The following is a 23,149-nucleotide window of genomic DNA, read 5'->3' on the forward strand; positions in this document are numbered from 1 at the left end:
CTTCCTTTATTACATGAAAACGATCACGCCCATGGCGACTGCAAAGTGTGTGGAAGCCAGACTTTTTATTTGGGTAAATCTCAAAATGAAGATGCATTTGGGGTCCCTGACCCCACAGAGGAAACTTGATTTACCATATTAACTAGTTCTTCCTTCTTTCTTTCTTTTTTTTTTTTTGGTACCAGGGATTGAACCCAGGGGCACTTAACCATGGAGCCACATTTTTTTGTTTTAATTTTATTCTGAGACAGGGTCTTGCTAAGTTTCTTAGAACTTCAAAGTTGCTGAGGCTGGCTTTGAACTTATGATCCTCCTGCCTCAACAACTCAAGTTTCTGGGATTACAGACATGCACCACCATGCCTGGCTATTCTTCCATAGCACACGGAAATAATTCAACACTATGCCATCGCATACTCTTAGTAATTATTTTTACCATTTCTTCCAAGGAAGAGTAGCGGAGAAATTGCCTCTTTTTTTGTCCCCCATAAGATACTGTAACTCCTTTCTCAAATATTTATATTAGATATCTGTTTTGGAGTCTCACTGCACTATAAAAGTTTCAGTTGAGATAGGGAAGAAAATTATTAGATATTTTGGAATCTCACTGCACTATAAAAGTTTCAGTTGAGATAGGGAAGGAAATTAAAATCTATACTGCAATGAGATAACCCTGATTTAGGTTTCAAAATATTCAGGAGGGAAAAATAACTTCCCTCCTAAACTCACATACAGACCTTCACTTCACGAAGCGTATCAAGAAATTTGTCATGTCTGTTGGTTAACATGTGCAGCTGGTTTCCAATGTCCTTTTCAGAAAGTTCTTTGGTTTTGGGTGTGCTGGTCTGATCCCCAGGAGCTAGCTCAATATCTATTTCTACATCCTAAAAAACAAAAACAAGCAAAGCCAAAAAGCCAAAGAATTAAAAAGCAACAAACACAATGCCTAGCCACACTTTTGGCAAGTAAAATTTGTACTAGTTTCCTAGAAATTTGCAAGTACAGGCTAAGAATCCCTAATCAGAAATTCTAAAATCTAAAGTGCTCCAAAATTCAAAAATTTTTTTAGCACAAAGCTTGGGATTTTGAAGCATGTAAGATTTTAGAATTTTGGATTTAAGGATGCACAACCATGGTGAAGTTTATTTAACTATTTCAACATCCCCAAATCTCCAAAATCTGAAACACTTCTGTCCCAAGCTCTTCAGATAAGGAATACTAGATTTACACTTAAATAATCTTAAATTTTGAAATAAACAAAACCCAGATTAACAAGTCCTTTTCTTTCTCTCAAGGCATCTAGGAATGAAACAGCTAGCAATTTCCTCATTTACTAAAATTTAAAATAACTATGAAAATATCACCATTTTGCTTTCATATTTAGGTTACAGAAAGCAAAATAAAATAGTACAAACTTCAAAAAGTAAAAACAATAAAGACTATTAAGAGTCATGGCCCCATCATTTCTCAAAATGCACTATAGATGCCTAATTCATTCAGATTAATACTGTTAGGGTCACCATGTAGGATGTGGTTGGTACAATGTTTTCTTTCTTTCTTTCTTTTTTTTTTTTGGTGGTGGTGGTACTGGCGATTGAACCCAGGGCCTTGTGCATGCGAGGCAAGCACTCTACCAACCGAGCTACATCCGTCCCCTGGTGCAATGTTTTCTATGACTCGGTTCCAAACAGGAATGGACCTTATTTCTGTGGGAAGCTTCTGGAAACAATCATCAAACTATTCCTACAAAGCAATAGATCAACAATTTGATATATGCCCTTGAGAACACAGAATCCATGACAATTTATTTCACACAGAAGATTGTAGTAAAGAAAGAGAAAACCACCAAGATTTCGTGTTTAGCAGCAGTGCAGAAAATTTTAAATTCTTCTTTGTTAATGTAGGATATCTCCTCCTTTCATTGGGGGAGGGGGAAGAAACTCCTCCTTTTAGAGCATGGAAAGTCAGTGCTCAACCCTTCACTGCTGAGTGACTATCTTCTAAGACTCCACACAGACTGAGCTTCCCAAAGCCAACAACCTGAAGGAAGCAGCATCTAAAACTCCTGCCTGCAGCCAGGCATGGTGGCACACACCTGCAAGCCCAGCAATTCCAGAAGCAGAGGCAGGAAGATGGCCAAGTTTGAGGGTGGCCTCAGTAACTTAGTAAGACCCTGACTTGAAAATAAAAAATAAAAAGAGCTGAGGGTGTAGTTCAGTGATAAAATGCTCCTGGGTTCAATCACTGGTACAAAAAAAAAGTCTGATGTCATGACAGCCCCTCCCCGAGGGAGGATCAAAAGCCATCAAGACTAAAGCATCCGCCTTGGCGGAGAGATTCCTGGGGAGCCAAAGGCTCCACACTGCCCATCCTAAGACTAAGTTAAGCAGAGACCCGGAAGGTTCTTAGCAGGCGTCTGGTGAGACCAGTTAGAGGAGGGTTCCTTTATGGCAGGTACCACTCCCCCAAGCACAGCTTTATAGTGCAACACACTGCTGACATGGGGAAAGAAGTCGCAACGGTGAAACATCCTGTCCTAAGCAGTATAATAGCTCATGAAAAAGTGATCTATCCCAAAATGAATGGCAATACAAGATGCTTCTCAATTTTAATCTAACTGAATGTAGTCAGGCGCCGTATTTGGAGTTTTGGGGTGGAAAATTTTTAATATACTGCTCTCTCCATTACCAAATTCCCCAGCAGGATTAGAAATTCTGCCTGTGGAATCCAGAGCCTCACCTCCTCTTTGGACTCGCTGTTCTCTCGCTCCCGAGGCTCCTGCTTGACATGCGTGACCATGGCGAAGGCGGCGCGGTCATGGCTGTCAGCCAGGTTGATGACGTTGGTTATGGATGGAAGCATAGCTCCCTGGCAGCTAGTCCCAATGGGAGTGCTCTTCTCACACACCGCCAGGAGGAGCTGGAGGGGTTTGTGAAAAAGGAGATCAGCCTAAAGTAGACACATGGTTAATACCTGATCATCTCAACAGGTGCATGTGGTTAGTGGGGGTCTAAATCAGCAGGTCCAGGGCGGCTCAGCACCCTTCACCAGTTTCCACACTAGACGGATTCCATCTTCTTCCAGACATAGAAACCAGAAGCCCTGTGCTTCACTGTCTGCTTTTTGTTCTCTCTCATTGCCCACATCCCATCCACAAGCCCTGCCAATGTCACCTACTACAGGATAGAATCTCCTAACTCATCTCTAGACCCACCCTCTCAAGCCCATCTCCTTCCACTCCCCTGGGATCACTGTAATCCCACCAGGGCCATGCGCAAGACCTCTGTGATGGGACTCCTTACTTGCTTCTGTACTCAGACCACGTCCCACCTGCTCTTAGCACTTCCAAGACTGTTCTCCATACAGTACCACCTCACGCTCTTCACCACAGGATGTCTGCTTAAGTTGCACAGGACCAAACCACTCTTGCAATCTGCAAATTAACTGAGCACCCACTGGGTACTACAGAGGCCCTGGACATTCATCTACTTCAGAGATAGCAGCAAAATCCTCATGAAGCTGAAGTGTCAAAGGCAAAGAGAAGCCTGGCCAAATGCCCACTGGATAATGCAGCCAAAGAACAGGCAGACTGACAGAGAGCAGAGGGTGCCAGAGTGGCAGGGAGTTTTCTTGAGATCTGCGTCACATGTTGAATGCAGCTAAGAATAGAGTATTGTATATTTCAAAGTTGTTGAGTGTGCAAATTTCAAATTTTCTCACCACAGAAAATGTTGCTCCTTAGAAGTTGTGGATTTTACTTTGCATTGTATGCAGAAATTATGATATCATCCTGTCCTCCACACGTCCAATTATTATAAAATTTATCAATTTATAATTTTTATTAAAAGGACCAATAAAAGTGGAAAGACTATGAAAGTCAAGACTAATGGGGGAGGGAGCGAGGGGCAGGATGGGGCTGGAAAGGGAGGCAACAGCACAGTCACTTGGGGCACATGAGAACTAACCTGGAGCCTGGGTTTTATGTCAAGTACAAAATTGTTAGGAACAATTTTACAGCAACAGAGGAAACAGAGGAAGGGTAGGGGGTGAGGAAACTGACTACAGCATGGCCTTGAACTGGTACCTCCAGGGACAGACCAGATGTGGGGAAGGCTCAGGGATCCTGGCTGAGCCCTTCCTCTAATCAATTCTTGTGTACCTGTCCACAATGTCTTATTCATCTTTGCATTTTTATTACCAGGCCCAGTGCCTGGTGCCTACTCAGCAATTGACAGACCTCCAGAATGAAGGAGGGGCAAAGCAAGAAACTTTGCTCACTGTGTTGCCATTAGCAAAATTCCAAATCCACGCTGCATTTGGCAGTGATAAAACTTCCTTTCAACCAAAGAGAACCCAATGCCATAATTCCTTTCCTTTGCATTAGAGAGAACCTAATGACCTCTGTCTCAGTTTTATTAAAATGGTTTCATTCATTCTAGGTATGCAGACGAGGACTGGTTACCTGCTATAGGAGATTCAAGTTGCTGGTGCCTTAAGTTGATGAATAAGCCCAAGAGAGGAGGACAGCTGATTCCCATGACCAACAAACAGGAAGTCTCGCTGTGATCCTGCTAAAGCACCACGAATGTCTTGACTTGCCTGCCACTGCAATCAATGCCAATCCTGCTCTAGGTCTGGACTTCATACACTGACCATTCGACACCCGACTGCTCCTACTACCCAACTCCGTGTGCTAAAGACTCAGAACCAAAGGGGCTATCAGGCTGCTCTTTCCTTCCTAACTGCAAAATGAGGAGGGCTAACAATCACAGCACATGGCTAAATTCTCAAAGCACAGAGAAACATTTATATTTACAAATGTATACAATGTTTATATTTGAAGAAAAAGAAATCTTTGCCTACAAATTAAGAACTATTATTCACTTTGTGTGTGTTTGTGTGTGGTGGAATCCATGGGCACCATCCCCAGTGCTATCCCCACTTGTTGAAATTGTTTGAGACAGGACCTACCTAAGTCGCCCGGGTTGACCCCAAACTTACAAACCTCCTGCCTCAGCTTCCTGAGCTGCTGAGATTACAGATGTGTGCCAATGTGCCCAGTAATTCAACTTTTTGATAGAGGGATTAAATCTACCAAAAAAGTTTTAGATGAACACTCAACCTTCAATCCTTGTTTCTTCCTAGAAATTAACAGCAGGTTCAGGTTGGAGATGTCCAGTTCACCTGGGCATACGTGACCATTGGCTTCCGCACCCTACCAGAAAACCCATGCATGGCCACCTCTCATTTACAGATGCCGAGTCCAGTCCAACCTACCTCGATGCACTGCTTGATCCAAAAGTGGTTCCCCATGGCTTCCCAATTCTGGGAACAGGTCACATACAGAAGACGCTCATAGACCCGGCGTTTCATAGAGTTATCAAAAACCTCAAAAAACTTTGCTCTGATGAGTGGCTGGGCACAGCGCAACCCCGAGAGAAAGGCGGGCTCCAGCTTTGCAGTCAGCTCGCTGCCGGACAGGGCCTCATCCCTGCAACCAAAGAGGTCACATCAAGATGGAAGAGCAGGCAGATGGGGATGGCGCAAACCACGAGCAAGCGCACAGAGAACGGTGGACACCATCTTTCTGAAATGCCACTATGACGGCTAAAGGGGTGCCACCAATTGTGACATGCTTAAGCAGCATTCTGCAAAAGGATTGTTAGTGAAGCCAAAATATGTTGCGTGATTTAGTATTTAAATGAGTATCTTAAATTACACTGTTTGGTCGGAGAACACATTACAGCCCAATATATGCAATATTTGATTAGTTGCTCTAATTACCTGTAGACATAGTTAACAAGGTCTAGAAACTGTGCATTTAACTCAAGGTCTTCTGGGAAACGCTTTTCCACATAGGTCATCATTTTCACAAGCAAAATGGACTTCTCCCGGAGTGTGGGTGTCTGTACAAAATTGTTTTTTAAAAGAAAAGGTCAATTAATTCTATTTGAGAAAACACATATTTTAAGAGTACTTCTGCCATCTGTTTCCCTGCTTTTTAAGTTACTACAATTTAACCACGTATTAAAAGATAAGGCTATTTCTAAACAGAAAAATCAAACATGACTTCAGTTATCTCTGGGTGCTTAAAAAAGAAATGCCAATATGATTTCCATGAGGGCTACAACTCACTTTGAAGAGAAAGCAACTAAATTAGACGATAAATCAGGAAGTTAGCAAACCCTCATTAAGTGGAAAAAAAATTTTCCCTTATTATTACTATTATTTTCTGGATTCCCTCCACCCTAGAAAACGGCAATAAGTAAAGTTCACTGAATGTCTTAACAGGAGAACAGCCACAGCAAATATTAAGCAATGTGTTAGTTCCAATTTTCTACTTGACATACATTGAGTGAGCTGAGTTAACTTCATCCCAATCAAGCAGATACTATGAATGCAAATATAGACAAGAAAATATTTTGCTTCAAGAAGTTTCAGAGGAATGAGAAGGTGACAATTTTTTTCTTGCATTCAAAGAAGGGAAGCTAGGCCAGGCATAGTACCCTCCTCCTAGCTCACCTGATTGGCTGCCATTGGGGAATTATTCTTCACCCATTCTTCCACAATTTTTACCACAGCCCGGAGGATCTTGGCATCTGGGGACTTTTCAATGAGGGACGTCAGAATGGCCTGAATGAAGTTCTTGCGCATCTCCATGCTCATCACGGCCAGCCGCGTCTTCACCAGCTCCAGACTCAGCATCACCAGCTCACTAGTTCCTGCTCATGCACAGACAGAACACACCCCAACAAATTTCCAGACATAGTTAAAAGGGCCTCTGTCCTGCATGACTTGACGTGTTGGGTTCCACACGTTCCCCCAACCACCACCACCAAGTCTTTACCAATCAGAGCTCAGGGAACTCATCAATTACTTACTGCTATACCTTGTGAGAGTGGCTCTCTAGGAGCCCTGTCCAAGAGAGAGACGAGGGAGCTGACGGGAACTGTGTAAGGACACCCCAGACTCTCCACACCGTGCCAAAAGCACAGCCACAGTCCTGAGGTGCATCCAGCAGCCATGCCAACCACGGTCCCCTGCCAGCTGCCCCTATCACCTAGATTCCTGGAGCCCACGGCTCATGTCTGGAACCCGTGACTTAATTTTTCAGAAATGATACTCAAACATTCTCCAACAGCAATCTAACGCCTCTCACTTTAAAATTTTCCATTATTACATCCACAAATTTTAAAAACAAGATTTTTATAATGAGCTAGTTTTGATTTTTTATTTCTTCATTATGGAGTGGATAAAACAAATTTCAAGTAAAAGAAGGACTTCACCTTAACCCATTTATACTAGAATTTAATCACAGAGCCTGAAGCATTCAGGTACTCAATGACTGAGGAAAACCCGGGCCTAAGGTTGTCACCTGCAGTTGCCTCAGTGCTCCCCGAGGCTGCCTGGGGATTTAAATGCTCTCGGACCATCTTCTGTAGGGAGCGCATGAAGACGGAGATCAGCCTGTCGATGTAGCTTGGGTTGTTGCTGCAGGCTGACTTAAGGATCATGAGAGTCCCTGCAGGGAGGAATTACGGTTGTTTCACAGAAAAGTTCCATAACTGAGTAACAACAATGTGCTTTTAAAGCATTCTGTTCTGACAGGGTACAGGCTGGTACCAAATTCCAAGAGGGAGCTACATTTGGAGCTCTGCGTCTTCTGAGCTCTTGACAATGGTCATTCCCACTGAGTGGCACTGACATCTGTGCTTTGGGACAAACATCACCCTTCCCTCCAGTTCTGGAATTTTACATTTTGGCAAACCGCCCATGGTAAAGCTTTGAAGATAGTTTGGGGGAAAAGGAAAATAATCCTTTCTTTTTCATCCAGCCTGTCTCAACATGACAGTTTAGAATTTGATTTGGTATTTCATTCTGGAAAACTGCACAACTTCAGTTAAAATCAGCCAAACCAACACAGAACATGCACACTGAGTATTATGAAAAAATTTCTTTCATAATTGATATTTTTATAATCATGACTCTAACTTAAATATTAAATTTTAAATTTATGATTATAAATTGATCACATCACTGAACAATCAAAGAATATTTGCCATCTACAGGTGCGAGTCTCCTAGGTTTGGACAATTTCAGGGTTGTCTTATTAAAAGGCCAATTCTCAATAAAGCAGTCAGCATATGCCAGCCTGACTCTAAGATGACAACCTGAGACACTGGTGATGTCGATGATGAATTCAGACTCTGCCCTCGCCCACAGAGCACATGTCAGTGACAAACCTGGGTCTGTCACAATGAGGGCAGTGTGGCCCACCTCACTCTGTGCTACATCCAGCCCGCTGTCACCCCCACACAGGAGGGAGACAGGGCTGATGGGGAACAACTCGTCTCTATTAGTCCTTTGGAGAACAAGAAACAAAGAGACATTCATCTCTCCTGTGACGAGAGCCAGGATCAATGGTTGACTCCACTTAAAGTCACAAACCTGCCTGGTTCCAAAACAGAGAAAGTGTGTACATCAAAGTGTACCATTTAAACCAAATGTACCTGGCTCCTGAATTTCAGAGAGCAAAGAGCCAGAGTTTAGGAAACAAAACATTTACACAAAAACAGTGAATTGAGATTGCAAAATTCAGACCAAAAAAAGCATTTACACAAAAAGGGCTATCTGTGTGCACAGAAAAATGACACATGCCAAACTGTTAACCGATCATCGGAGCAGCTTCCAGATGACTCTGATACAGTTTTCCCTCGTATGGATTTTCAAAGAACCTGAGTCTAATCCTAATCAAAAGATGTGTGACAAGAAGTAGAGAGCACCCACACAGCTGACCTCTAGGGATCTGGGCCCAAGGGTACCCAGCTACCCGATCACCTTCTACTTCACCTGGGCCAGGGACACCCTAGATGACTAGAAAGGAACAGTGTTTACTGCAGGGGGTCACTGGCAGGTGGATATGGTAGAAGAAGTCATTCTACATGAGGACACAGTGTGAGCAGCATCTCTTTGTTTGGTGTGACACTGACTGGGTCTGTGGGACCTGTGTGCCACGGAGCTACTCCCCTCTCAAACAGAGTGCATCAGATGCTGGGACAAAAGGAGACACTCAGGTGGCTGGGGGTCATTTAATTCTCAGAGTCAGAGGACAGTGGCCTCGTGGGCAATGGATGACACCTGGATTAGCTGCTCCTGGTAGCCTGAGGCATTCCCAGAGGGCATGTGTAGTGAGCGGGGCTGATGCCCAACTGAACCACTGCTAGGAAAACCAGACACACACTCACCAAAGAGCTGGGAAGGATTGGCGTTGGTGGCCTTCTCATAGTTGGTAAGTCCTTCGTAGATGACCTTCCCAACTGCAGCGTACAGGCACTCCAGCTCTTCATACTTAGAGGCCACACTGGAAGTACCTGAAGCAGAAGTCAGGAACTGGGCACTGCAGTTGGCCACAGAGCCACAGAGCCCTCACCTGGGACTGAGCTCTAGTTCTGATGTATGCAGCACTGGTGTGGGCACTTGTCTACCCCTGCAGGACAGTGTGGGCCTCATCTTTGGGGTGGCCCCATTTCACACAGGCAAGGACAGCTGTTCTCTCTCCATACCTTATCTCAATGTGCTCTAAACACTTCTGCACAATATGTGAAACTTTGATCTCTTCAGCTGCTCAACATTTGCTATGATACTTTAATCTAACTTCCCTTTAATACCTGAAGGAAATAGGAATATCTGGCAGACAAAAAAGTGAATTACTCTCCAAAGCAGAGAGAAAATAATGCAATGCTTCCAAATAGTTTTCATGTCTTTTTTTTTTTTCAAAGAAAGGTCAGAAGTAAAAATGGAGTAACAGGACTGGGTTGTGGCTCAGTGGTGGAGTGCTTGCCTAGCATGCATGAAGCAGCACATAAAAATAACAAAGATACTGTGTCCACCTAAACTAAAAAATACATTAAAAACTAAAGGGGGTAACAAAATGCTCAACATAGCAATGGAGAATGAGCCCTCTCAATCAATAAGTGGTATGTCCACCTGTCAACTCCAAAAGAAAAGCAGCACAAATGGGAGGGTCACCTACTTGGCTCTGTTGGGAAAATACTCATGAGGCGAGAGAGCAGGCTGTGGACGGCTCGCAGCACTTTGGTGTTTCCACACGTCATACAGGCAGCGATGCCACGCTGCAGGGGCTTGAAGCTACTGAGGATGGCTGGAGACTGAAGGACGGTCAGCAAGAAACTCAGCACTTCCAATCCCGTGCAAATATTTCCATAGTTCACTTGATTCGGCTGCTCCTGGGGTGCAGAACACAGATCACTCTCAGACGACGAACTGGGGTCCAGTGAATTTCAGAAACAAATCCAGCGAGATATAAAACTAGGCCATCCAGGATTCAGAAACTAATAAGATGCCACTAAAGAATGAAGTCATGGTGCTGCGGCTATAGCTCAGTTGATAAAGTGCTTGCTTTGCATGCACAAAGCCCTGGGTTCAACACCCCCCCGCCCCCACACACAAAGAACGAAGTCATGGGATGATCATATAGAGCAGAATTTCATGACTGTGTCTTTTATAAATCTGCTTTAGTCAAAACTTTTTTTAAAAAGCTTATGATATTAATATTTAATATTAAATAATATCAGTATTTTAAAAGTCATTAAAATCTGGACTGAAAAGTTACATGATGAATTGTGCTTTTCTCCTCCCACATTTTTACTTAAAAATACAAAAATCCATCCAAAGAGGAATCTTTCAAACTGTCTATCCAACTGACTATTTCAAACTGACTCAATCCAACAGATGATGGCAGCAGTAATAAATAAATAAAAACTGAATAAACTAAAAAATACAGAGCCTGGTTTGTAGGAAGGATAGGTAATGTTTCATGAAGTTTTCACTTCTGCAGTTTACACACATACATGCCCTGTGTATGCATTCCGTAGGGCAAAATTTTACTAGCTTGTGAGGTAAAATCTTTCATTATGAATTACAGAAATCAAGGCAGAAAGCCACTGTTACCAGGGCCCACGCACTGCTTCTTGAAGACACTAGCCTATGAAGTGGCAGAGACTGCCCACTACGGCTGAGCTTTCAACCATGAATGCATTTGAAGGGAAAGTCATTGAATCCTTTAGAGACAAAGAGAAAGAAATCTACAGACAGTCCAGAAGCTCTGCACCAGAGCAGAATCAAAACATGTGCTGCAGTCTTCAAGATTCTTTACAGTTCTGCTTCCCAGCACAGGACTGCACTGTGTGACTTTTCAAAAACCTAGGCAACAGCGTCAAGGTTTGCAATCCAAAATGACAAATGCCTACAACATGTTTTATAATTCTGATTGTGAAGCTTTCAAACTTCATCAAAATATGGAACCTGTAGGGGCACTGAAACCTGTGAGGCAAAAGAACAACACTAAGCACCAAACCAACCAAGAGATTGGCCCAAATGCTGCCAAACTGCTTAAAGCCTTCAGCCATCAATAAAATCTGTTCAAAAAACTCATGCTTATTTAAAAAATATTTTTTCTCAAATCAACTTAGGACAGTTAAAGAAATATGTCTGCAAATACAAGTCAACTGTCTTGTTTCAGAAAGCACCCCTAAGTATATTTGGGGCTGGGGTGAGCGCTGAAGTGGTAAAATCATGTTCAGTGAGTCAAACCGGCTCCTCTTCCTCAGCAGCCAGAATAGAAAAGTAGAAGAGGCAGTGCCTCTGGGGTCTGGAAGATTTGGGTTTTCAGGGTCAGGTCCAGAAGGGATCCACAAATGCCCACCCCTGCACCCAGGCAACAGCATCTGATTAACAGCTTGGCAGCCTGGCTGCGGCCTAACAGACCTGTGCACCTACCACAGTCATCAGCAGTTTGTCAAACCACTGCAGTTTGAGCTCCGACTTGGACCACATATCCGGGCGTAGCGCGGTCTTCAGAAGATTCACACAACGCCGAGAGAGCACCTCCCCAGGAGACCCGGCTGTGTTGGTGTTGTCATTAACCTGAAAATGCAGCCACACTCAGCTGGCATGTCTCAGCGTGTGTGTGTCCATCATTCTAACAGCACCGCTGACACAGTTTCTCTACTGCACGTGCACCCTCGCACCCAGCTCTCTGCCTCGTGGCCACCTTCTCTGACTCGGACCTTCCCCTACTGGGTCCCTTGCCCCTGCACTCCTCTCCTTTGCAGCATGTCAGTGGGACTGATCTGCAGCTCTGTGTGACTGACAGGCCCACGCTCCTCTCCGTGTGGCCTCCAGCATACTGCATGCCTGGAGTGCTGCAGGAAGTATTTACTGGTTGGACAATTCAGAAGATTCTTTTTAATTCTTGGAAATTCTCAACAGTATTACAAGATACACTATTTTAATAGTTGTAAGAACTTAAGACCCCCAAATTAAAAAAAAAAAAAAAAAAAAAAAAGGTTAAAGAGACTAGAAAGATTTCATTTATAATTATTTTTTGAAATATAAAATGAAGTTTCCGGAATGGAATCCAAACAACTCCATAATATTATAAATTGATATGAATGATAAATAAACTTAAGCTATAAAGTACTTAAATAAACTTTAAGTAGACTGATCAACAACATAATGGTTTATGCTCTGTTCCCATTTTAATGATTTGGGGGGAAAAAAAAAGTTGAAAAGTAAATAACCAGCCCAAGAGCACTGAGCTACCGTATCTCACCAATGCCAAGATGCTGTTAGTTATGGCACACCATTATTTTATTAGTACAGAAAAAGGACCCATAACCAATTATACCAATTTAAGACACAGGCACATTTTAGAAATATTAACCTGGCATGAAATCAGCAGAATTTGGCAGGAAAGTTACACAATTAACCTTAGGTCTGGTCTATTTCTGACTAAACTGTCACAGAAAACATTCTATGATGTCACTAAATGACTTCTGTTCTTCAGAGTCCCATACCTGACAAGCCACTCGAATGAGGAAGTTCACCACGGTGTCTGTGTGCTGCTTGTCGATGGGCTTGGCGAGAAGAGAATCAGCTCCAGGCAGTGACTGGCTCCTCCCAAATACCTAGGAAAGGGTTGTCCTTTAAGGCAGGAAGGGAATTCTCAATGAGAACTGCCCACACAAGGTGCTGACTTGTTCAGCCAGCTGGCGTTACAGGATACTTCCCAGAGACAGACAATGTTCTAGGCATGGGGAAAAGATGTGGCCTCTGCCCCTCTAAAGGCCACAGAGCCAGCAGGTGAGCAGAGGACTATGTCTCATGTGATGGGGATCCAAAGGGAGTAGGACCCAGCAAGTGGAAACCAGAATGACTGAGAAGAAGCCTGACACAGGAAACAGGGAAAAAGAAAAGGCTTCAGGCAGAAGAAAAAGAGCCAGCAGACTCCCGCTGAGAGAGAAAGGACCTGAAGTCTTTGCAAAGTGGAGGAAAGGCCTGGGTGGCCAAGCATAGTGAAACAGGGACAGCTGTGCTGCTCCTGCCTCAGCCGCCTGTGCCACTGGGATTACAGGGGTACACCACTGCACTCAGCACTCTCTCTCCTGGTTTATGTGGTGCTGGGGATGCAACCAGGCCTCACGCAGGTAGACAAGTGCTCTACCATTGCGCTACACCCCCAGTCCTCAACAGTTTCTCCTGATGCCTTCCTGAAAGCAATTAACCATTGTTCACAAAACTCTAAGAAAAATGTGTCTGGAAACTTGGGAAATACCTTAGTAGGTGACATGCCATGGAGCCTATTGGAGCTAAGCTGCCTCTCCAGCTTAGCACTTGGCCACACTCAAATGAATTGAATAAATACACAAGGTCCCACAAGGACACACGGCACATATTAGGAAAGAGTGAGCTCTTACTGCACTGATGGCTCCGGTGGCCGTCCTGAAGCGCTTCACTTCCTGGGCAGAATCTACGGACAGGCCTCTCTTAATAGAGGATGAGACAGAATTGACTCCTTCTCCACTGGAATTTGGGTCCATATCTGAATCCGGCTTAAAAACACACACATACACACATGACTTTACTGACTGGTTTCCAGGGAGATATGTAAGGAATATAATCAGGGATGACACCAAGAGTTGACATTCCTACCTGCTGGTCCTTGATCCTCTGCAATTCCCACTTGATGACAACCTCTGACAGGTCCACAGCCAGCCTCCTCTGCTCAATGGTGACACTGGGCGTAAAGCCCAGCCTCTGCATGGCACTGACCATGTGCTGTACCAAATGGTGCCGTACAGGGTAGTACACCTGTAGGTGCAGGGCCAGCATCATGTTAGGGATAATGGACGTGCTCCAGCACATGTGCAGACACCTACTCGCACACTCATGCTCAAAGCTTCTGAACCCCAACTTTATCAAGTAAATTCTCATTTACCCATGAATGTGCTTATTATCCCTCTGCCCACATAATAGCGTATTTCAGCCTGTTAATAATATCTCTAAAATATGCTGAAAATCTGAATTCTTCTTGGACAAGTAGGTGAGTTTAGTCACATGTATAACAACCTTCAGACTTGATATCATAAAAGTTCAAGACATATCAAGAAGTAAGTTTCCACATCTAAAGAGCTGGCTGTAAAAGAAAAGAGTTTCATCTCAAACCTTTCTCTTACACCTAAAATCTATAAGAAACATTCAGATAAAACTAAATCCTGGAGTACTGACATGGCTGTAGAAAAAGAGGATCAGCACTACAAGTAACTCTTCCAGCCAAGTCAACAAATTCCAGAATCACGGACAATTACCTCTCACCTTAAAGTGACAAAAGTCATCTATCTGCATTCAGGGTGGAGGATTTACAATAAGGCAAGCAAGCAAACAGAAAGAGGCAAATGCTAAGAGACATTCTCTACACTATGGCAATTTCCAGGTTTGCAAAGACTGACACATGTACACACCCCAATCAGTGACCTGGAAGCATCTTTCCTGAAAGATGAATGACTACCTTATTGTTGTAGGAAAAAAAAGAGCTAGAAGTTCAAAAGCCAATGTCTGAAAACACACTACACACCAATCTGGTGTTCTTACATACCTTAAAATGCTGTACAATCAGATGCAAAATGTGCACCAGCTGCGGGACAGTGTGCCCCTCCTCCACGATGATCTTTCTGGTCCAGTGTGTGAGCATCTGGTGCCCATCCTCCATGCGGGCAGGCACTGCTGGGGTCAAGATGGCCATTGCCTGTCTGACAATCGCTCGGGCTTCCATTGCATGAGCCTTGAGAAGACTGTGGAAAACCTAGAATAGGAAAGAAACTCTAATGTAAGATGAAAGTGAAGGCTTTGAAGAATAAGCTATTAATACTCAGAACTAAGGTATAATATTTTTGCAAAATAGTTTTTGAAAAATTCCTTAGAGCCAGGCATAGTGGAACACGTCTGTAATTCCAGTGATTGAGGAGGCTCAGGCAGGAGGATCGCGAGTTCAAAGCCAGCTTCATCAACTTAGCAAGGCTCTATGCAGCTTAGCAAGACCCTGTCTCTAAATAAAATACAAAAGAGAGCTGAGGATGTGACTTAATGTTAAGTGTCCATGGGTTCAATCCCTGGCACTAAAAAAAAAAAAAAAAAAAAATTTTCTTAGGACTGCTATTGAAACAACTTCTTTGCTTTAAGTTTTGATCAATAAATACAATCATTCTAATATTTACTGAGCTCTTATGGTGTGCCCTCACTGGGCTAGGCCAGTCAAAATGAGTGAGGACCAGCACCTTGCAGAACCCTTCTGTCTAGCCTAAGTGGCTGGAGTTAGTTGAGGCAAACCGATCATTTCACTACGGCTACAGCATGAAAAAAAAGAATCGGAAGGGACCAATATCAGAGGCAATGACGGCAGCAATTTCAATCCTTCAAATGAAAGGTGCCAGGAACCCAAAGAAGACAATCCCATTAGTACTGAGGGTGGAGAAGGCAGGAAGGACATTGGAATCAACAGGACTTGCAGAGATGCATGGGCCCTAGGGAGGACTAGAGGGTATCAGAAATGGCCCTAGCTGGAACAACTGGGGGAAAGTAGTGTCTGCCACAGAGCCTTAAGTCACATTTCCTCCCAAGTGCCTAAGGGAGGTGGTGACTGGCTTTCTGGGTCTGGAGTTTAACATCACAAAAGTGAGAGGGAACAGTTAGGGAAAAACCACTCAATGCGGCCTCAGGGCAAGAGCTCCCACTGATCAAGGTGAACAGGCAAATGTATCATTGCATTTGATTCTTTTTTTTTTTTTAGATTTATTTTTCAGTTGTAGTTGAACACAATACCTTTATTTTATTTATTTATTTTTATGTGGTTCTGAGGATTGAACCCAGGGCCTTGAACATGGTAGGCAAGCACTCTACCGATGAGCCAGAACCCCAGACCATGCATTTGATTCTTAAGCACAGACACTGATTCACCCACGGGACATGGGAGTGGAGAACATGAAACACAACACAGGGCTGCCAGGCATCAGAGCCTACACCATCGAAGCTCAGGATGAAGTTCTAAACCCATCAAAACTACAGAGAGGTCATAAAATGCAATTTCGAAGTGCCCACATGTTTTGGGCTAGGGAGAGCTGGGACCCTTGACAAAGGCACTTTCAAATAATTACAGTGGTGTATATCTATAGTCCCAGTAGTCATGAGGCTGAGGCAGGAGGATCCCTTGAGCCCAAGCGTTTGGGGCCAGCCTGGGCAAAATGGCAAGACCCCTATTTTAAAAAACTTTTTTTTAAGGAGCTGGGGTTGTGGCTTAGTGGTAGAGCGCCTGCCTAGCACATGTGAGGCACTGGGTTCTATCCTCAGCACCACATAAAAATAAATAAAATAAAGGTATTGTGTCCATCTACAAATAAAAACATATTTAAAAAAATTAAAACTTTTTTTCAACGTAATACCAGTATTGGGAAGCCAAATGCAATGGGTGGAGGAGCCTGAAGTGTGAGGAGGAAGCACTGTTTCAAAAATAAGGCTGTAAAGGAACCAGAGGGCAGAGGAGTAACCAGGGAGGAATGGGCTGGAATTCATTACTAAGGAGGGCTCACAGGATGGTCTTGCCGCTCCCCAGTTCTTTCCGTGGTAAAAGACACATAAGAAAGGCCAACTTTGTTAGGTGCACAGCCCAAGAGCAACGAGCTCATTCGTCTGCTGTGCAGTCATCACCTCCTCCATCTCCAGAACGTTCTCATCTTCCCAAACTAAAACTCTGTCCTCGTCCAACACTGACCTTGCATTCCTCTTCTCCCCAGCCCCTGGGAACCTCTATTCTGTCTCTGTGACTGTGGCTATTCTAAGCACCTCATGAGTAGATAGGTTTTTGTTTGTTTGTGGGTGTTTTTTGCAGTTTTTATAAAATAAATGAGTTCTTTTTTTTTTTTTTTCTTTTAATTGTATTGAAGAAAGACAGCAGAAAAGGAGAGGCTAAGGCTGCATAGGTGTGGGGATAGGAGTGAACCGGGGGCACACAGGGAGCCCTGCTAAGTACCTGGAGGACAATCTTCTTATGTATTGCAAATTTGGCAATGATGTGTGCCAGAAGCAAGTGCCCGCTGTACTTGCACGCTGGGTCCACACAAGCCTTCGAGAGCAGGCAGGGCCACGCGAAGGTCATCAGGCGGCGCAACTTGCTGTTGCGGTTCTTGTTGTTGTCGTGGATGTGGTGTGGGGCGTGCTCCACCAGCAGCGTGGCATACTGCAGAAGGTAGATCCTCAGGGAGTCCAGCATGTCCGCCTGCTTCTCTGGGTCCAGGACCTGCCAGGAACACAAGAAGGAAAAGCTCATTTCTGGTTTTGAGCTGTATTATTGACTAAGGGCCACACATCAAGTTTAAATCTTAAAAATGCACGCATGCGCACACACATACAGACGCTCTATGTATATGTTTATGTCACAATAATTTTCCTTTTATGTTTAACTTATTTCATTGTTTAAAAAGAAAACCAGAAATGAGAAATATAATGCTGAGTCCACTCAATTCAACTAAGTACGTTAAACCACCTTCTGTTCATTAGCTCTGCCTAAAGCTGGAGTACAGACAGGCTAAGGTCAGTTCTCCTCTTCCCTGATCTCCTGCTTCTTAGCAATACCTCTCCCCCTTCTCAACACTCAAAACCCAACTCTTCATTGGTCCCAAGACGATGCTCTAGGCACAGACTAGAGAAGGTGGCACAGGGAAGGGGCTGTGTCAGGGTCCCTATTTGCCCAGAATAACACAAGTATCAGTATGTAGATTAAGAATAACTTCTGGGCTCAGAAGAGGAAGGAGGCCTGTCCTAAAGGACAAAGACTACATAAGGACTAGTAACCTGCCAACAGGAACAATGACAGTCCCTTTTGCCTTGATCCTGGATGGAATGGATAAGAAATCTAGCCCTGTCCCTTCCAAAGAACATTAATATGTATGTGGTGGTCCCCTCTAGAGACCACGAATTAACACTGCAAATGGAGAATGAAGAGCACCCAGCATTCCAGCAAACAATCTGCATTTAAAAACTCTGTTCAACAATCTCAAGATACAGAAGACATCTGACCCCAAAGTTCAACACAATGGGCCTTAAGCAAATAACACAGTGCAGACATTCCAGTACAAATTTCAGATATCACTATTGCTACACAGCACTTGGTGAAGATAGGTCCCAGGTCCCAACACCAACCGAGTCCAACATAATATTCTCCTGCCTTTTACTAGTCTCTTTTATAAAGCTAAGGACAAAAACAGAACATCAAACCCCATAATAGGCGCTTTTACAAACTAACCCAGGTCTGGATTTTAAAATATTTTGTTTCTGACTGGAATCTATTAATGCAAAAACATTAATTCATTCCCAAGTGTGGTGCCTTCAACAATTAAATAATAAGAATTTTAATGGGATGCTGTGATGTGCTATTAATCAATGCAATCACGAAAAATAAAAGCCTTGCAGCAAACTTATTCCAACAAGCCCCTCTCCATGCTCCCGTACAGGTTCACTCATCTGCAAGCTCTCAACATGCTGAGGCACTGCTGGGGACACACCTTGGTTATAAACACGCTGGTGATGCTCTCAGGGTTGTCTCCTTCTGGATTGGGAGGTCCTAAGAGCTGCTCTCCTTCCCCCTTCTCAAAGCTGTACAAGAAAGCAGGATTCAGGATATGCTGCAGAACCTACAAAAAGATTAAAAATGAAGGAGGAGGAAAACAGTCATGCTGCTTATTTGTTTAAAAAGGTGGGGAGGATAATACTTTTGGTCACCCTAAACCATCACGCCAGAACTCAACCAAGGCAGCGAGCGACCCCTCATCTAGACTCCTAGCCCAACAGCAACTGCCCAGCTAGGTTAAAATGTGAGGAAGAAACCCAGTGTCAGCCTGTGTACTCTTCTCACTTCAAAACAAGTCAGCTTCTGAAAACAAGGGATCTAGCGATCTACTTTTCAACACTGGTCCATGGCAAGATCTGCTGTGTGCCTTCTCAGCAATGGCATTTCATGTCCACAGTCCAGCCTGCCACCTGAGCCTCAATAGAGACACAGCTGAAGGGTGAGGCAGTGTTCCAAGGGCACCAACCATCGAACCTGTGGCCTTCTGCTGCATAATCGTAGAGCTTACCTTTGCTTTCAGTTCATCTCCAAAGTTGGGGTCATTGAAGTCTACAAAGCGAAAAAACAGGGCACGTTTTTGAGCAATGCTATAATTTTTGGGAATCTCTTCTTCCATATACTCTTTTAAGAATGTCATATTGCAGAGAAAACGACCAGTGAAAGCTCGGAGCAGCTGGAACAGCAATTCTATGTCTCCATAATTCCTCCTAAAGAATCAGAAGGAGAAAACATGTTGACTTCAGGCAAATTCCATCAGGTTGCATCACCTAACATGTCTTTTAAGCAGCAAGTTGTAGCCCATCCCCTACAACAAATCTGACTACAGGCTTTCAATGAGCCTATGTTTAATTTGCATATCCTTGTGCAAATTAAAAAAGAGGCCCCAGTTTCTTAGCTTATCCGACAGAGCAGCCTTGTGGCACAGGCCAAGCTTGATGGATGCACCCACTTGCAGTAGTTCAGCAGACAGAAGGCCAGCAGCTTGGGCTCCTTCCAGTTGGTGGCAGCCATGTTCTCCTTCCGGTGTCTTTCTTGAAAGGTCTCGCTTACCCAAACGCGTCTCAACTGGCTTACCAGTGAGTGCTGGCTGGCCAGCCAGGAGTCGTCATTTTTAACTATGATGCTGATAATCTGTCAGAGAAGAAACAGTCAGGGATGTGCAGCTCGACCAGAATGGGGACTGCAGGGGCCTCCTGAGAAGACGTTACCTTGATGGCCTGGAACTGGAGGTCCAGGCGCATAGTGCTGGTGCTGGGTGAGCCAGGGCGCACGGCAGTCTGCGCACCGCCCGGCAGCAGCAGGGTGATGAATCTGTTGGGGTTAGCTGCCAACACATCCCGCAGAGGCCTGGCATCTTTGTGTTTTAAAAAACTCTAGAAGCAAAACAAATAAATGTGTTTTAAGATAAATCTAACTCACAAAAGGCTAGAGGACGTGAATTCTAAGGTTCTTGCTAAGTCTCTGTAGGCAGGCTAAAAACAAACAAATAAATAAATAACACAGTAAACACCCTTTTCAAAAAACAACGCTTTTAGACAGTAATCATTTTTCATGATTAGGACTTTATAATCCTAGCAGCATACTCATTTGTTACCACCAGCAAAATCCAATGATTCCTAAGCCTGAGCTTTTCATGGAGATAACCAAATAGCAGTAACATCTCCAGATTCAAACGTCTCTGAGAAACATGAAGCCAGAACAAGGAACATTAACGTCCTAGAGCGTACTGGCCAACACAAATCTGCAGAGACCTGACTGCAGTCACTTTAGCTCCTACCATGAACATTCGGCTCCACTGGGGATCATTGAGTGTCGCCTCCATCATGAACAGTTCTACCGTCTGGGAGGGGTGCCGGGTCAGGAACTTGATGAGCGGCTCTCGGAAGGGACTGCCCGCCTACAGAACACAGGGAAGCTGCAGTGGTCTCCCTTTCTCAGGGCATACCCACCTGTCAGCATGGTTAGCACAAGCACCCACCCTCTACCTGGACTGCAAATGACCACAAACAAGTATTAATATCTAGCATCTTTATGTTGTCAGCTGACCCCATTTAAAACACGAGAATGAAAATATTCCAAGTGTGAGAATTAGAATCAACCCTCAATCCAGACCATACCTCTATCAACATAGCCCGCTCCGTTTTCATTACAACCTCTAACAAAGGTTTGACCAGAGTCTGAGGTGCAGCTGGGATTAGATGAAAAAGGTTTATAATTGCAGAACAAATCTTCATTTCCTAATAAAGAAAACCAGAAATCACAAACAAGCCAATTAGTTTTATGAGCAAGAGAAACATCACTACAGACCCTACCAGTCTAGCTACATTTGCAAGGCTGCCACCAAAGCAGAAGGTTAACATGGAAAAGCCACAACTCACCAGTCTTAGACTACCACTGTGTTGTGTACTATGCAGACTAACTGCACCTGGCTCATCTGCTATGTGTGTGAGGGGGTGACTATATGGTATGATTGTGCGCTTTGTTCTCAGGCATACTAACAAGGGTTGGAGGTGACCTTACAGGTCATATGTGCTAGCCCCCTTCACAGAGGCAGGGACAATGGATCATACCTGCAGCCATGAGAACATCAGGACTGACCCACCTTGTGGTGGCATCGTGGGGTCTTCATAACACACTAAGTTCTGAGAGCACAGGCTTCTTTTGCCCTCAAAACTTAGCCAAGGGAGGTCCTCAAAAAACACTTGAGTATTTATCCTGGAAACTGAATGTCAGTGTAAATGAACGACTGATGATGGGACAAAGCATTTGTCAACCAGGCCCAAAAACAAAGCTGACGAAATGCTATGTTGAACTAGGTGAAAAGTGTGTGCAAGGCCAAGCTCCACACTTTCCAGCAGCTCAGTGGTGGGCTGCTGAGGGTTCTTCCAACGTCTCAATGGCCCATTCTAGGAGGTCACAGTTTTACTTCTGCCATTCAAAAGACCTCTCTGTGGCCACAGGTAAGGAAAGAGCCTAAGACACAGCACCCCGCATAGTGCACAAGGTGGAGTTCGTGGCTCTTGAAAGGTAAAATGGGGATGATAGACACTGGTCAAGAGGGACCACATTCCCAGCAGTAGTTCAGATACTTTTCAAACTTTCTCTTTCAACCAAAAGGCAAAAGGGAAATGTGCAGGAAATGGGGAAAACAGGTTCAGCATCAGCCCTGCCCCACCTCTAATTTTCAAATCCTTAAAGTAAATTCTATTCCCAAATCATTTCATTCTGAGAAGGTCTTGAATGCCATGATTTTTTATTTTCAAAGCAATGTCATAAAGATCACTTCTTCTGATTTTACAACATCATTGGAAGACAGAAATGACAGGTGTTATTATCCCCATTTTACAGAGGAGGGAAAGATAGAGTTTGACTGTCCAAAGCCACAGTATTCTCACCGCATCTTTGTGTATATGTGTGAGGAAGAGAGAGGGGAAGGGGACTGGAGGGGCATGGGACCATAAGGTTGTAAATTAAGGCAGTCAGCGAGCTGGCAGTGTGGAAGGAAATATATCACTCCCAAGTTCTAAGAGATATACTGTATCTCTATGAAGGTTCTCAGGATCTTGTTAGATATATGAGTTCATATGAATGTTATGACAGAAAAACCAACTTAATCTTCAGTAGTATTGAGATATTGCAATTCTAACATGTAGAAAACAAAAGAACTTAGAATCTTTTTAAAATGTCCTAATATAGAACATGCGTGGCATCCGGACAGTTCACAGCAATGATACTAATACAACTCTGCCACAGACAGACAGCACAGGTCACCGCACTCAAAGGCACAAGGCACTCTGTCCACTACAGAATCACAACACAGCTAACGAGTCACAGCAAAACCAAATGCGACAACAACCCCCTCCTGCGGCTCCACTGAGATTCTCACCTCTACCCCTTCCATGGCAGGCTGAACCAAAACAAAAATCACAGCATGAAAAAAGGCAACAAAAAGGTAAAAAGAAACGAAAAGAAAAGAAAAAGATAAAGTGTTCTTCACATTGCAAGTCATAAACTGACTTTTAATAGGTTGTTCTCACCTCAAACTGACAGAATGGAGACAAGGAACATCTCCCGCACTCTGAAATGCTTTCCTGAGGATGGGGAGGAAAATCATCTTTTTCTATTTATGTCATTTACATAAAACTTCCCATATACTCAAACACAGTAAGGG

General features: G+C 43.9%; 1 protein-coding gene across 12 annotated transcripts in view; it reads right to left on the reverse strand.

The window, feature by feature from the left end:
- Positions 1-23,149, reverse strand: part of Trrap (transformation/transcription domain associated protein) — a 114,606-nt gene that overhangs the window by 37,467 nt on the left and 53,990 nt on the right. For 7 of the 12 annotated variants that reach the window (XM_058582425.1, XM_058582426.1, XM_058582427.1 and 4 more), the window contains exons 32-52: positions 23,016-23,069; positions 21,096-21,215; positions 20,756-20,875; positions 20,187-20,351; positions 19,928-20,109; positions 19,487-19,685; positions 18,914-19,042; positions 17,383-17,649; positions 14,956-15,162; positions 14,013-14,171; positions 13,778-13,912; positions 12,878-12,988; positions 11,799-11,945; positions 10,033-10,246; positions 9,245-9,370; positions 7,375-7,521; positions 6,522-6,721; positions 5,784-5,905; positions 5,277-5,490; positions 2,739-2,918; positions 737-883 (exon numbers count right to left, since the gene is read on the reverse strand). In XM_058582425.1, coding sequence (XP_058438408.1) covers positions 737-883; positions 2,739-2,918; positions 5,277-5,490; positions 5,784-5,905; positions 6,522-6,721; positions 7,375-7,521; positions 9,245-9,370; positions 10,033-10,246; positions 11,799-11,945; positions 12,878-12,988; positions 13,778-13,912; positions 14,013-14,171; positions 14,956-15,162; positions 17,383-17,649; positions 18,914-19,042; positions 19,487-19,685; positions 19,928-20,109; positions 20,187-20,351; positions 20,756-20,875; positions 21,096-21,215; positions 23,016-23,069 — 3,345 coding nt within the window. The remainder of the gene's footprint in view (positions 1-736; positions 884-2,738; positions 2,919-5,276; positions 5,491-5,783; positions 5,906-6,521; positions 6,722-7,374; positions 7,522-9,244; positions 9,371-10,032; positions 10,247-11,798; positions 11,946-12,877; positions 12,989-13,777; positions 13,913-14,012; positions 14,172-14,955; positions 15,163-17,382; positions 17,650-18,913; positions 19,043-19,486; positions 19,686-19,927; positions 20,110-20,186; positions 20,352-20,755; positions 20,876-21,095; positions 21,216-23,015; positions 23,070-23,149) is intronic. The other 5 variants (XM_046453666.2, XM_046453659.2, XM_046453663.2 and 2 more) reach the window with 1 other exon arrangement.

This window comes from Marmota monax, unplaced genomic scaffold, assembly GCF_021218885.2.
Source record: "Marmota monax isolate L192 unplaced genomic scaffold, Marmota_monax_Labrador192_F-V1.1 WCK01_AAM20220418_F8-fsc00148, whole genome shotgun sequence".
Classification (NCBI taxonomy): Eukaryota; Metazoa; Chordata; class Mammalia; order Rodentia; family Sciuridae; genus Marmota; species Marmota monax.